Below are 16,412 nucleotides of genomic sequence, written 5' to 3' on the forward strand. Positions count from 1 at the left end.
ACCCACTATATTACATATGACCCTACAAGATTATACATAGATTTAAATCATATATGTGTGTGTCTGTGTGTGTGTGTGTGTGTGTGAGTGTGTGTGTGTGTGTGTGTATATATATATATATATATATATATATATATATATATATATATATATAATATACACACACTTTTATATTGGCATTTGTTAAAGAAACTGTATATTATAACATCCAGTTGATGGATGTATATATGAATTTGATTTTTTTTGCATTGTGGCTTTAGTGTTTTGATAATTGCTCATATAAATAGAACCTCATCATTTTTGTTTATTTGTGTCATGTTTTCCACATACTTCCTCCTTCATTCTACTCAGACATCCTTTCTTCATCATTCACTGCACCTAACCTCTGACTACTTTCACAAATCACTATCTAATTGATCATAAGGGCTAGCTCTTTGATACTCTGGTATCTTTTCAAACAATATATGTTCAGAATAAACCCTGCTCATGCTTTTCAACAAATGATGTAGTTCTTCCAGTGAGGGCCGATTGGCTGGGTGGCTCTGCCAACAGGATAACATCAAGCCATACCTGAAGAAATATAAAGAGTGATCAATATGTTAGTCTTCATCATTTGCTATTGACATATATATATATATACAAACGTATACACACACACACATGTATGTGTATATTTATATATTTTCTCATGTTCCCTTCTGTAAAAGAATTTCTCACCTTCCCGAGCATTAAACTAATACACCTGTTTGTTGTTTATACACCTGTCTTTTGTTTTTTTGTAAATTCCAACTTTATATATATATACACACACACACACACATTAGTGGTACAAAATGTTTGGAAATTCCTTACTGAAGAAAATCCTGCAGATATATATGATATATAAGGTAGTTTTGTTTTGTTAAAAATAACAGCACAATGTTTGTTGTTTTGATTCTGCAAGGGTGCTAGAAACAGCCTTCAAATCACTCCTTATTATTTTTTTTTTCTTTAATAAAAATGAAGGATCCATTAACCTTTTTGCTACCACCTTTGCTTCAATTAATTTTGAAAATAATTAAGAATATAGTAAAATAATATTGTCATCATTAAGCTGGTGTTTGGAACATAAATTATCATGAAATTTTAATGGAAAGCTTTTGATTTAGATTACTTTAAAACAAGGGCACTCTCAGGCAGGTTGGAATGAAAAGGGTTAATTAATGAAGTTCTATGTACAGCATTAAGGCAGCAAGCTGGCAGGATCATTAGCATGTCAGATAAAATGCTCAGCAGCATTTCTTTCTGCTTTTTATAGTCTGAGTTCAAATCCTACCAAAGTCAAGTTTACTTTTCATCATTTGGGGTTGATGAAATAAAGCACCAATTAGGAACTGGGATTCATGTAATCAACCTATTCTCTTTCCTCATAATTTTTTGTCTGGACCTCAGCAATGGACCAGCATTCCATTCAGGCAGAATGTTGTAATCTCAGTCACATGTATACCATGGAAACTGGGTAACCAGCCTAATGAATCCTAGATATCAAGAGAAATAAAAAATGAGAGGTAAAGAGCTTGCTTCCCAACCACATGTTTCTGGGTTCACTTCCACTGCATGGCACATTGGGCAATTGTCTTCTACTATAGCCTTGGGCCAACAAAAGCTTTGAGTGGATTTGTCAGATAGAAACTGAATGTGTGTATGTGTGTGTGGGTATATATATATATATACAAACATAGATTTTTTAGGTATCAACTTAGATTAGCAGTTAGATAAATTTGAACCCTATCACAAGCCCAATGAAAAGCTATGTTATATTAGCAAAGAATCAAATCATCCACCTGTATTTCTTAAAAAACAAGTTAGTAATATAGGAAGGCACATATCAATATCTTCAGATGAGACAGTGTTTCAAAATGCCACGCTGTATTATAATAATGCATTAAAGAAAAGTGGATTCTCAAAGATCCAGTATAGTGAAAATAATTCTAACAATAATAGACCACATAGAACTAGTTTTAGGAAAATTTTGTGGTGCTAGGCTTAAAAAATAAGTCCTGAGGTTGATTTGTTCAACTAAAACCCTTCAAGGTGGTGCCCCAGCATGGCCGCAGCAAATGATTGAAACAAGATAAAAGATATATACACAGCATTCTCATTATTGTTTAACTCCCATTGTTTCCTATCTTGACATGAGTTGGACAGGTTTGTGACAACCCAATATTTCCCCACTTGGTCCAGTCCTTCATCACCAAACACACATACACCGAGAGAGAAAACCTCCAATGCTTATTGTAATATATGTCACATGTTTTTGTTACTTTGTTTATATAGTAGGATGTTCTTCTTTCACCAACCATTTTACAGACAGGACTGGTTGTATCATGTCACTAACACAATAAAAATTGCCAGGCACAACTAAACAGATCTCTCTACCTGCATTAGTTTGATGCTCAGTTTAAGATTCGAAAAAAAGGTTGTATGTGTGTAATATTTATAAATAACTTATGCCAGCATCCAAAGCAGATGTATGATGATGATATATGCAGATATGTCTTTGTGTGTGTGTGTACAGAATATTCAATATGTCAGGTGATATATATATATTCAGAATTACTGCTTTCTTAGAAAACTGCCATAAAAATACTTGGTGGCCATGGGTGGGATATCTTTGACCAATCTACTATACTATTTTATATATTTCATAAAGTATGTATTACATGTGAGTTATTTGAACTAATAAAGGGCTCTACATAAGTAGTCAACCTGCTAGAAAAAGTAACCAGCTATCATAAAAACGTGAATACATCAATCAGATTATGTAGTCTTAGATAAATTATAGAAGAGCAAAAGGTGGAATGGTCACAGCTGGAACACCTTCAAAAGTCTGTTGGATCAGGGCTGGTCTGGGGCTAAACAACAATAAAAACAATGGCTGTAATAGAGAGATTTGGATTAAAGATGTGTAACACCTTGACCATAATCACCATTGTGCTTCTTTAAAAATATAATCTCCATTGAAATATCTCTGAAACGTTTACTTACAATTCAGCACTGCATTGTGGTGGCTGTGGCATGCGATATCCACTGGTAACCTTCTCACACACTTCCTGTGGTCCCATAGTTGGGTAAGGTGTCAGACCTATAAAGATAAGGCAAAGTTTACAGTGGCAAATATATATATATATCACCTGACATATTGAATATTCTGTACACACACACACAAAGACTATCTGCATGTATCATCATCATACATCTGCTTTGGATGCTGGCATAAGTTATTTATAAATATTACACACATACAACCTTTTTTCGAATCTTAAACTGAGCATCAAACTAATGCATTCACAACCCCAACCCTCACCCACCCCCACCCTTACTTTCCCCACTCTCGTCTCCACCACATCCCAACGCCACCACATCACACCACACACCATCATACCACAACACACCACATCACATCACACTACCACGCACACACTAGCACTGACCATTTCCCAGCATCCACACCATAATCCACATATGCACATGTCAAAGTCACCAGCTCTCTTCCACATGCACATATATGCTTTCTTATACACATGCACGCGCACCTTCATTTTGGGATCACCCCTGCTTTATTATCTCCCCTTCTTCTTAGCTCTCCTGAGTGACCCCTCTGTTTGGCATTCGCCATGATAGATCGCTAACTGCTACACATTCTTTATTTTCTCTCCTTGTTTCTTTCTGTGGAAGAGAGTAGGCTCGAAACATTAAAGACTTTTTCACTTCCAGAGCATTAAGCTTATACATCTGCTTATACAACCTGTCTTTGTCTTTTGTTTTTTTGTGAATTCTACCCCAATATATATATTATTTATATATATATCATCATCATCATTTAGCGTCCGCTTTCCATGCTAGCATGGGTTGGACGGTCCAACTGGGGTCTGTGAAGCCAGAAGGCTTCATCAGGCCCAGTCTGATCTGGCAGTGTTTCTACAGCTGGATGCCCTTCCTAACGCCAACCACTCCGTGAGTGTAGTGGGTGCTTTTTACGTGCCACACGCACAGGTGCCAGACGGAACTGGCAAACAGCCACGGACGGATGGTGCTTTTTACGTGCCACCGGCACGGGGGCCAGGCGGGGCTGGCAACGGCCACAAATGGATGGTGCTTTTTACGTGCCACTGGCACGGAGGCCAGTCGGGGCGTCGCTGGCAACGGCCACGATCGGATGGTTCGCTTACTTGTCATCGGCACTGGTATCACAGCTGCAATTTCCATTGATGTTGATCGACTTCGATTTTGGTTCTGCTTTCTGATATCTGATTTGATTTGGTTTGGTTTTGATTTTGATTTTCACTTGCCTCAACGGGTCTTCACAAGTGGAGTTTTGTGTCCCAAGAAGGAAAGGTATGTATAAGTTGACTGGCTACATACCAGGTAGAGGCCACGGGTTATGGTCTCACTAGTCTTGCCGGGTCTTCTCACGCACAGCATACTTCCATAGGTCTCGGTCTCTAGTCATTTCCTTGGTGAGACCTAAAGTTCGAAGGTCGTGCTTCACCACCTCGTCCCAGGTTTTCCTGGGTCTACCTCTTCCACAGGTTCCCTCAACCGCTAGGGTGTGGCACTTTTGCACACAACTATCTTTAGCCATTCTCGTCACATGACCATACCAGCGCAAACGTCTCTCTTGCACACCACATCTGATGCTTCTTAGGTCCAGCTTTTCTCTCAAGGTACTTACACTCTGTCGATTATGAACACTGACATTACACATCCATCGGAGCATACTGGCTTCATTTCTTGCGAGCTTACGCATATCCTAAGCAGTCACAGCCCATGTTTCACTGCCATGCAGCATGGCTGTTCGTACACATGCATCATACAGTCTGCTTTTTACTCTGAGCGAGAGGCCTTTTGTCACCAGCAGGGGTAAGAGCTCTCTGAACTTTACCGAGGCTATTCTTACTCTAGCAGTTACAGTTTCAGGTAGCGGAAGCTATCAACTACTTCTAGTTTTTCTCCCTGGAACGTGGTAGAAGTTAGTCTCTGCACATTTTCAGTTATTATTGCTCCTGAGCATCTGCCACAGACAAAAACTATTTTCCTAGTTAGCCTTCCTTTGACATTGTTGCACCTCTTATGTGTCCATAGCTTACACTTGGTGCACCTTATAGAGTTTCTACCTACACCTTTTTTACAGATCGAGCAGGGCCATCTACCTGAAGGCGTTTGTGATTGGTCTACCTTCCTACTTATTAGGACTTTGGTTTTGGCTAGGTTGATTCTAAGGCCCTTCGATTCTAATCCTTGCTTCCACACCTGAAACTTCTCCTCCAGTTCTGATAGTGACTCAGCAATTAGAGCAAGGTCATCAGCATAGAGGAGCTCCCAGGGGAATCCTGTCTTGAATTCCTCCGTTATTGCCTGGAGGACTATGGTAAATAGGAGGGGACTGAGGACTGAACCTTGGTGGACCCCAACCTCTACCTTGAATTCTTCACTGTACTCGTTGCCAACCCTCACCTTACTAGCAGCGTCCCTGTACATGGCTCGCACAGCACTCACTAACCATTCATCTATCCCTAGTTTTCTCATTGACCACCAGATAAGGGATCGGGTGACCCTGTCGATGGTTTTCTCCATGTCAACAAAAGCCAGGTACAGGGGCTAATCTTTGGCTAGGTATTTCCCCTGCAGCTGTCTGACCAGGAATATAGCATCAGTAGTACTTTTCCCTGGCCTGAACCCAAACTGCATCTCGTCCAAGTTGACTCTCTCCCTAATGTGTAGGATGTATGTGTAAGAAGTTTACTTTCCAACCATGTGGTTTTGAGTTCAGTCCCACTGTGCAGCACTGAAAGAAGTTTGGTATATGTGTGTGTGTGTGTGTGTGCACGCTCGTGTGGATGTGTGTCTACCAAGAGTTTCAATTACTAAGACAGTATTTAATATAATATTGACATTTAAATTCTACCTTAATTGAGGGACATCTGGTACATTAATGGCTGTTTGTGTATATATAGCTGTTGATATACATTTCTCAATGTGTCTGTTTGTGAAGGCATTCAGTATTATAAATATGCCTTTGTATATATTTGTCAATATAAATATGTTTGTGTGTGTGTGTAATTCTTAGTGCATGTGTGTGACTAAGTTCTTACATATATGTGTCAATATTTTAGTCACTATATGTATATATGAATATGTATTTTCTCTTTCTATGCGAGTTTGTATATAATGAAGTCTGGGTATCTCTCTCTCTTTTATGTATATGTGTGTGTGTGTGTAATGTACGTTTGTAATGTATGTATGCATGTAGGCATGTATGTATATATGTAAATATATGTGCATACCTGGCTTTCTTTTACTGTGTATAATTCTACATATATGTGCATATGGAAAATCTCACTTTGCACAATACATAAATGCTGGTATGGGTGTCTATCAGATGGTGATTTCTTTGTACCTTTGTGCATAAAGGAGCTTGTGTGCATATATGTTTGTGAGTATATGCATGTATGTATATATGTATTCCAATGATAGAGCTAGTTTCTAACCTAAAAACAAGTTCCTTTTCACTAGAATTTAGAGAACAGCAATATGTATGAATGTATCAGCACGTGTATATATGTGTGTACTTGTGTGTATATGTATACATGTTGTTCTATGTATGAATCTGTGTGTGTATACATACATAGATACATACATACATACATCTTTGCATGTGTATATGTAGTTATTACAAGTTAAGCTTTAGATACGAATGTATATATGAAGATATTTGTGCATGTATGTATCTGTGTATATATATATGTGTGTGAATGAATATGTTTGTGTCTGAGTATGTGTGTGTATACACACACACACACACACATATATATATACACACACACAATTATGCATCTATGAATGTATGTATATAGGCGTATCTGAATTTATTTCTTAGTAACTATCAAAGGAAATCAATTCTTCAATTATTCCAAGTGTTAAAGAATGGTAAAATTAAACTTCTTTCATCAAGATTGTTCTGTTGCATAAAACATCAGTCGTGAATTCCATATTTCAGAAAACTACTTTGGTGAATTCTTTATTCCAAAAATACCAAAAATAACAACAAAAAAAAAATCAGTAAACCTACATTAAAAAAAAAAGAAGCAATAATCAAAATAATACTAACCCTCACAAAAAGTAATGAAATCACAAAGTATTGTAGTTCTTTAAAATCTAAAGAATTGTAAAGCATAAGCATGTTTACGTGAAACCTATTGAATATAACAGTTCTTCCGGCTTGTGCTGCTTATATCAGAGAACCAAATACCAAACTCCAAGAATAATAGTAGTGAAGTCTGTATTAACAGACTGCAGTGAAGTAATGATAACTGTATGTAAGTATTGAGGGAAAGTAAATATCATTCAAGAATGTTGCTTAACAAAGCTGAAAATGAGAATATTAAAGACTTTCTATAGTTTATCCCAACAGATTAATAACTGATACAGAGGTATTGGAGGAATTATTTAGACATGAAGAATTCAGGTAGGTGGTACTGCACTGAATGACCGAGTTTTTAGAGAATTACATTGCTACCTACCTACTTTGTCTAATTATTTTATGAATTGGTTAATTATTGAAATTTTTATTCCAGCTCATTTAGCAATGGTTTATTAGTAATAGTAAAAATAGTAGTACTCTAGTTTGATATTGTTTGAATCTCTCACTTGGTAGATTTTTTGTCTATATGTATGCAAGCATATCTATATGTGTGCATGTGTCTGTGTATATGTCTTTGCTTTGACATCATACAACAATTGTAAATGAGTGTCAACATCATAAAAGTGATGTTCATTTCCAGCCTTCCATGAAAATATATCTGGCTGTGGGAAATATTACCTTGCTGCAATAATAGTGAAGGCTGGCAATGGGAAGGGCATTCAGCCTTAGAAAATCTCCCTCAACAAATTCCATCTGATTGATGCAAGCATGGAAAAATGATGATGATGATGATGAGTGAGTATATTAACCCTTTCGTTACTATATTTCTGACCAAAATACACCCCTTATGTGTTTCAATTAATTTATAATGTAATCATAAATTTAGTCTGGTTTCATTAAACAACTATAACTTTTTTATTTATCAATATATTAACGTGAATTTTGGAAGATAATTTAATGAAATGTTCTCAACCAATTCTATACTATAATTTTTGTCACAAAGTGACTCTAATTGCAGGTAGATACAGGTAAATTCAACAAAATATAAAATTATTAAAATTTTGTTCAAACATCGCTATAGAAAATGGGTTATTAGCTAATATTCAATTGGGTATACAACAAAATTTTACGATAGAATTTGTTATTCTGGGTAACTTTCTGATACCCATAATAATATTTATGGCAAAATAGTCTTAATTTCATTTAAGGTTATGGGAAACCACTTTCTTTCGTTTTGTTTACATTTAGCGTAACGGTTTGTTTCTGCCATAATGATTTCAAATAGGCTCATTCGAAAAAGTAAAAAGAAATAGTCTAAGGCTTTACTCTTCTGGGAAAGTCTGTGGCTTGGTCCAGTTTCTTCAGAAAAATCACCGAAAGAAACAGTTTTTAAATTTTCACTCCATTCAGGTGCCAATTCATTTTCTTTATCGCTGTCGGAACTCTCAGATTCACTGTTTTCACTTTCGGAAAATGAAACATCAGATTCATTATCAAATACCACATGCTTTTTTTTTTCAGTTATAGAGTTAGATTTATGAAGGTCTTCAGCAGGAAATCCTTCGAATTCTGACTCGCTGCTTGATATTATGAAATTCGTATCCATTTTTTGTCAGAATTACAAATTTTGAAAACACAATAGGAACAAATTTCGGAAAAAAATCTCTCAAAATTCACGGAATTAAAATTACACTTCGATTGTTGTACAAAACTGTAGTTGAACTCTTTATGAGGTATAATACGTGTTTTCACGAATGTACTAAAGAGATTTGCTCTGATATTCTCATTTAAATATGAATAGGTAAATTCAGGCGGTTTTGGGCTGCTTGGTCACATTAACCAAAATTTTTTTTGGGCGGTTTGGTAACGAAAGGGTTAACATCATTTTAATGCCTACTTTTTCCATGCTAGCACAAGTCTCATTGAGACAATATTTTTTCATTTGTCAGATGCCCTACTAGTTACAAACCTTTATTTATTTCCAAGTATGCTACTATATATCCTGGTCTTTCACATGACAAGGTCAATAGCTGAACATATTTTTGTAGCAGGTGGTGATTCCACTTATTTCAGTATTAATTTTAGTGTCAGCAATAGGATGGCAGTCAGTCAATATGCAACCAGGTAAGAACTGAACTCAAGAATATCATGTAAACTATTTACTGCCATAAAGTATTTTGTCCAACGCTTTACCAAATATGCTATTTACCTGTCATAGCACCCTAAAAATTGTACCTCCATTGGCTGTGATGCTCTACCAATACTACCATCCACCTGTCATACAGGTATCTCTGTCATATCTATTTTGAAGTTCCCACTGCAAAAGTTTTAATAAACAGCATCTTGTTGCTACTAATTGCATCTGGTCATTTGGCCTGAGGTCAAATGAAATCCCAGCTTTACAGTACTCCAAATACTTACAGTTGTGAACCATTCTGTATTATATATATATATATATATATATACACACACACATGCGTGTTTATGATGGCTGTTGACTCACCAGTGCCTTCTTGTTACAAACACTGACACAAATGAAGACATACAACAGTATTGCAGGAACCAAACTCTATCCCTTAGACAGCAGAGGCACCGTAATAAGGGTACAGTCCTAGGGGTAATCAAGAAATCACAACTGCTCTCATTATAGGTGCAGGTGTTGCTGTGTGGTAAAAACTTTGCCTTCCAACAACATGGTTCTGGGTTCAGTTCTACTGTATGACACCTTTGGCAAGTGTCTTCCACTATAACCTTGAGCCAACCAAAACCTTGGTTGGAAACTGAAAAAAGTTTGTCATATGTGTTTGTGTATCTGTGTCTGTGCTTATTCCCCATCACTGCTTGACAATGGGTGTAGGTGTGTTTATGTTCCCCATAACTTAGTGATTCAGCAAAAGGGAGCAAAAAAATAAGTACCAGGCTTAAAATAAAACTACTAAGGTGAATTCATTTGACTAAAACATATAAAAGACTGAAACATATAAGAGATAAAAGACTTCTCCTACATCCTCTACAGTCTCATATGTAAGGAAACTATAAATGTGGCAGTATTTTATTATTGCAGATGTTCTTGGTACCTTAAAACTACAGCAAAAGGTCCATTGTCAGTTTGTGATATATATAAAAACCAGAAGCTTGATTTACACTTTAAAAGAAAGATGGGGGTGGATTCGAAACAACCTACACATTAAATAATAGTAAGTGGCATAAGGGAAAATACACACACACACACACACACACACCACACACACACACCACACACACACACACACACACCACACACACACACACACACACACACACACACACACACACACAAAGCTTAGTATGACTTGGTAGCTTATGCCATACTTTTGCTAATTGTTTTAATTGCATCTATAGTTGCGAGCAGACAAGCATTCTCTTGTCCCTTCCACCCTTCATCCAGTGGAACGTTGAAAATGTGACAGCTGGAGAGAGAGGAAGGGAGAAGGGAGAGAGATAGGGAAGAGAGAGAGAGAGAGGGGGAGAAGGGAAAGAGAGAGAAAGGGAGTGAGCATCAACATTGGGTTGGTATTCAGTTGAAAACTGAGTACACTGTGAAATGAAGTTCCTTGCTTCAAGACAACACACCACCCTATTCAGAAATTGAACTCATGGCCTTATGATTATGAAATCCACACTTAACCACTAAACCAGCTGACTACACAGACACATATTATTGGTTGACCATTGGTTCTCCTTGGTTCATCTGTCCTCCATAAAGTATCCAAAAGTTCACCTTCCTTGCTAAGCATGTTTTCTGAGCTCGCCAGTTTAGCCATCAATGGCTTAACCATACACAGTTGTATTGGTTTGCACATACATACATTTACATACATAATATATACTCATACATGCGTTAATACATACATGCAAAATATATATAAATATGAAGATCTTTACCAAAATGTATGATTTCCCACAGAAGAATACCAAAAGCCCAAACATCAGTTGTAATGTTAAAGATACGTTCTTTAATAGATTCTGGACACATCCATCGTACTGGCAATGATGTCTGAAATGGAATCAAATAATAATCATAGACTGTGTCACTATGGATATTATTACATTGACCATAGTAGTATAACCATTGGTCAATCAATTACAAAAAAAATTTAATCATGTAATAAATATATGGATCATTCAATACAATACTAAAAAATTTAAGTGGAAATATTTACATATACTCTTTTACTCTTTTACTAGTTTCAGTCATTTGACTGCGGCCATGCTGGAGCACCGCCTTTAATCGAGCAACTCGACCCCGGGACTTATTCTTTTGTAAGCCTAGTACTTATTCTATCGGTCTCTTTTGCCGAACCACTAAGTAACATAAACACACCAGCATCGGTTGTCAAGCAATGCTAGGGGGACAAACACAAACACACACACGCATATATATATATATATATATACATATATACGACAGGCTTCTTTCAGTTTCCGTCTACCAAATCCACTCACAAGGCTTTGGTCGGCCCGAGGCTATAGTAGAAGACACTTGCCCAAGGTGCCACGCAGTGGGACTGAACCCGGAACCATGTGGTTGGTAAACAAGCTACTTACCACACAGCCACTCCTGCGCCTATATATAAATAAAATAGAAATAATGTGCACAAGTAGATGTATAACTGCTACTGTTATGTTTAGCACCATTATTAGAGCTGCTGTTAAGTAGATTTTTATAATTTGGTCTGCTTTCTGTATACTTGTCAATTAACTACAATACTGTGTAGTATTCCATTGTCATTGAACATCTATATCTATCTGGAACTTCAGGTCTTAGGACAACTGTAATGGTCTGTTATGGTTGAGCTCCTTTTGCATTTGGAACTTAAACCATGGGGTTCCAAACAACCATAATGGTGAAACAAGAGTAGGAACTTTAATTTAAACTTGTGTTTATCCTTATTTTCCATGCATGCAAGCACGCGTGTGTGTGTGTGTGTGTGTGTGCATATATATAAATGTATGTATTAAATGATTTTAACATTTCAAATGATTTCAAATATCTTTGTGTTTTTCTTTATATTAGCAGGTTATTAAAACCCAAAATTATCAGAATTTTATGTTGTCATAACAGAATATACACACAAATTGAGGTAAGCAACAGTGTATAGATAGACAAATAAGTACACTGTCCTATCACTATTCCAGTTTTTCCATTTCATTTGTGAATCATTTCCTTGAGGTAAAACAGAACACAACACTGAGTGATATAAACTAGTGACCCAACCCTAAAATGAAATAAATATTTAATGACCTCATGGCATACCTATGAAGTAATAAATGTTTAACAGGAATCAGATGTGCAAGAAAGAAGATTAAACTGATATGGAAAAGTGATGCAAATAAATGGGGGCAGTTTGTGAATGGAACTTGTGGTAGAGGAAGACCAAAGAAAACATTGGATAAATGGTGAAAGCTGATCCCAGGACCTTGAACATCATAGAGGAGATGACAAAGGACTGGGATGACTGACAATATATGGTATATGACAAGTTCCACCCATCTCAGTAAAACTGAGATTCTGGAAGTACAAAATGAATATCTATGCATAACTGAGTCCCTTGCACAATTTCCTTTTCAAGTAATCCTCATTACCCATCATCTCTATAATGGCAGTATTTTGCTGCAGTAATTAAATGTAAGCAGAACTGCATACTTCACCAGCATCCCCTGATACTGCTTATCTTTTTCACAACACAAAACCATTTCACTTCCTTCATTCTTAATACTGCCCTCTCCACCTACAGTTTACATTGATCAGTCTACTGAGCCACCATATTCTCTCCTTCTCTATCACATTTCTTGCTCTCTTGATGCATTATACTTTCTTCTACCTCACACACTTGAACCCTCCCTAACCACATATAATCTCTCTTTCTCTCTTCCTTCCCCTGTCTACTGTATCACCATTACTATTCTGCTGCACTTCACTGCCTTTTTCCCTATATAGCAAGTCATCTCTCACTCCACCTACCTCCCCCAACTTACCTGTATTATTTGTTATCCCCACCCCTTATCCACTAGTCACTACATCCACTCTCAACTCTACCCAATCTCTACAGCTGTCGTTAACACTCCCCTAAAATGTAAACTTAACATCCTTTGATAATTGTTCTTTATTCATTATATTCACTCCTTCACCTTTTCCACATCTCTAATCATCCCTCACTCTCCCATACACTCTTGCAACCTCCACCCACTTACACTCCCTGTTCTTCGGTGCCCATTCACTTCCACCCATCTTGTACCTTGATAGTCCACCCTGACATTTCCAAACCACTGTTTTTATTGCTATCCAATTTTGCTCTGGTTACTGCTACCCTCTCTTCTAAATGTGTGTAGCCATGTAACTCCTCCACAGCAATTGTGTTCTGTTCCTTTCTCTCATACTTTAACTCCTTGTCTCCTAGCATAAAGCTGTTTTCCTCCTTACTGTATTCCAGTCAGTCAAGGGGGGCATTAATTTTGCAAGCTGCTTAGCAACCTCACAAGTGCCAGTGCCATGGAAAAAGCATCCAGTACACACTGTAAAATTGTTGGTGTTAGGAAAGGCATCCAGGTGTAGAAGTCATGCCAAAGTAGACACTGGAGCACAATACAGCTCTAGTATCCATCAGATCCTGTCAAACCATTCAACCCATGCCAGCATGGAATATTAAACAGTGATGATGATGATTTAATGATCTTATGGCGCACACTTATGAAATATAATAATCATTTAATGTATTAGCATTATCATAGAAAATTGTAACACTATCATTAAGATTTAAACTCTTTTAACACATCAGTGAACTTTTAGACAATAGATATAACTTATGCTATACCAAATATGGTCATGGAACAATACTGAGAACAAAAATGAGAAACAATAACTCCCTATGTATAATTTACACTCATAATTTTTAGGTTTAACAAATACTTTGCAAAAAAGTGAGTATGGGCATAGGTGGTAGGGTGATATAAATATCCAGTATATTACTGGCATTTTATTAATTTTGTAGGAATAAAAATAAAAGCAGGATTTGAAATTAGAATTTAGTGAGATCAAGTTAAACACTGTACAGTAGTAAATCTCTTATTCTATGATTTCTGTTCTACTAAGTCAACATTCTTACGAAGATTTGAATTTGAAATACTGTAAACAAGAACTGTGGAATCAGTTTACTTACTGCTTCATATAGATTCCGAGACATGACATCTTCCTGGAAACCAAAACCAGTCAACCTGATCACACCACCTTTTGCTACTAGAACACTGGCTGAAGTTAAACGGTAACTGATAAGCTGCAATGACACAAAGTGCAACAAAGACTTAAAGTACAACAATGACATAAAGGATCACTTTGGATCAAGACAAGTTGTTAGAATTTTTTAAAAAAGAAAAAGAATATTCTTTAACAAATTTAAGATGTTTTATGAAACTCATCCCCACCACCCAACAGCGAACTTCTTGTAACCCTAAATATTTTTAATAATATAGTTGCGGGTTTGAAACAGAGTTGTTCGATCATTTAAATAGTGTTAACTGTTCAGAAAAAAATGACATAACAGGTGAGAAAACATGGGTGAATGGCAATAGTGTTGAAACAAAAGTCGTAGTTATGATGGTGGGTTGATTCATCGTCACTGTAATCAAGAAAAGTATATCAGGGACACAAAAAGATAATGTTAATTATAATCTTAAATGGAAGGGAATCATTTATCTTAAGTTTATTCCATAGGGTCAGACAATCAATAGAGATGTTTACTTGGAAGACATGGCACAAAGTATTGAAGGCTGATCTCAAAACACTGAGCCTTACAAAGGAGATAACAGAGGTCATAGATATGTGGTGCATATTCAAGAAGATTCACCCACCACAACAGAATTGATATCCTAAAACCAAAGTGCCATGTAAAAAAACATTGTTGTTGGTGCTACATAAAAAGAACTGGTGCTGGTGCCATGTAAAAAGCACTGGTGATAGTGCCATGTAAAAAGCACCCAGTACACTCTGTAAAGTGGTTGGCATTAGGAAGGGTATCCAGTTGTAGAAACCAAGCCAAAATAGACTATGGAATCTGGTGTGATCCCTGGCCCTGCCAGTTCCTGTGAAGCCATCAGCCCATAATGATGATGAAGATGATATATGATGTTTACCTTAAATCTCAAGAGATGTTCCATTCCTCTCAAAATCTGGGTTGCCAAGTTGAGCATCATTTGTGGTGTCAGAGCATAATTACGCAATCTGACAGCTTGCTGGTGTCCAGAGTTAATCTCAATCTCCTGCTGACCAAGACGGTGCCGTTGTAGATAGTTTCTGAGTGTACCTTCTGCTGCATATTCTAACACAATCAGCTGTGGCTCTATGATGGAGCAGAAATTAAATAAAAAAAAACACAACACTTAAAGTTAGATAAGGAGTACAGGATCAAGAGTAGGAATAAAGAACATTATAGTTGTAATTCTCCTTGCTCTACAAATTCACATCAATATCAAAAATGACCATCAATGTTCTTAATGTTTCCTTCTTTATTATGATCAGGAACTTAAATCTTGCAATTTCTGACAATGTGTTGTACTCTTTGGAAAGGTGCATAACTCCAGTCTTCCTGTCTGACAAACCACGTTAACTTTAGAATACAGCTATGAGCAATGGTAACATCATGTAGAAGCTTTAAAATCAATATAAATATTTCTTTCTTTATTTTACATCCCTTAGATAGAAGAGGAAAGGCAAACCCATAGCCCATTCTGGGGTCTCTAACAGGCCTGGCAGGAATATATTGTATTCTCACATGTGGAAATGTTTCTGTCTACACATGTCATAATATGTTTGTGCCTATTCACATGTGAAATATGTTTGTATCTACACACATGTGGCAATATCCGTGAATACAAACATATTACAAGAGTTTATATGTTCACACATATCTGACAATAATTGTTGATAAAGAAAAAATATAAGAAATACAGGAAAATGAAACAGAGAAACTAAATTAATGCAATTTGTTACCATGGAGTGTATAACATCCAATGAGATGGATAATATTGTGGTGAGGTGGCAGCATTTTTAACACTTCCATTTCTTCCAGAAAGAACTTTTTTTCCTTGTCAGTGGCTTCAACTGAAACAGAAACAAAACAGGATTTAAAAGTTATCCCAAGTCAGTAAACAATAGCATCAGCAGCAGCAGCAACAGTAGCAGCAGCAGCTGCTG

At 36.6% G+C, this 16,412-nt stretch overlaps 1 protein-coding gene across 1 annotated transcript in view; it reads right to left on the reverse strand.

Annotated features, from left to right (window-relative positions):
• Window positions 1–297: 297 nt before the first annotated feature.
• LOC115212177 (vascular endothelial growth factor receptor 2-like) overlaps window positions 298–16,412 on the reverse strand; it is a 296,084-nt gene continuing 279,969 nt past the window's right edge. The window contains exons 9-14 of the mRNA XM_029781015.2: window positions 16,209–16,319; window positions 15,353–15,558; window positions 14,383–14,496; window positions 11,108–11,219; window positions 3,028–3,124; window positions 298–570 (exon numbers count right to left, since the gene is read on the reverse strand). Coding sequence (XP_029636875.1) covers window positions 396–570; window positions 3,028–3,124; window positions 11,108–11,219; window positions 14,383–14,496; window positions 15,353–15,558; window positions 16,209–16,319 — 815 coding nt within the window. The 3' untranslated portion in view covers window positions 298–395. The remainder of the gene's footprint in view (window positions 571–3,027; window positions 3,125–11,107; window positions 11,220–14,382; window positions 14,497–15,352; window positions 15,559–16,208; window positions 16,320–16,412) is intronic.

The sequence above is a fragment of the Octopus sinensis genome, linkage group LG5, assembly GCF_006345805.1.
Source record: "Octopus sinensis linkage group LG5, ASM634580v1, whole genome shotgun sequence".
NCBI classification, from domain to species: domain Eukaryota; kingdom Metazoa; phylum Mollusca; class Cephalopoda; order Octopoda; family Octopodidae; genus Octopus; species Octopus sinensis.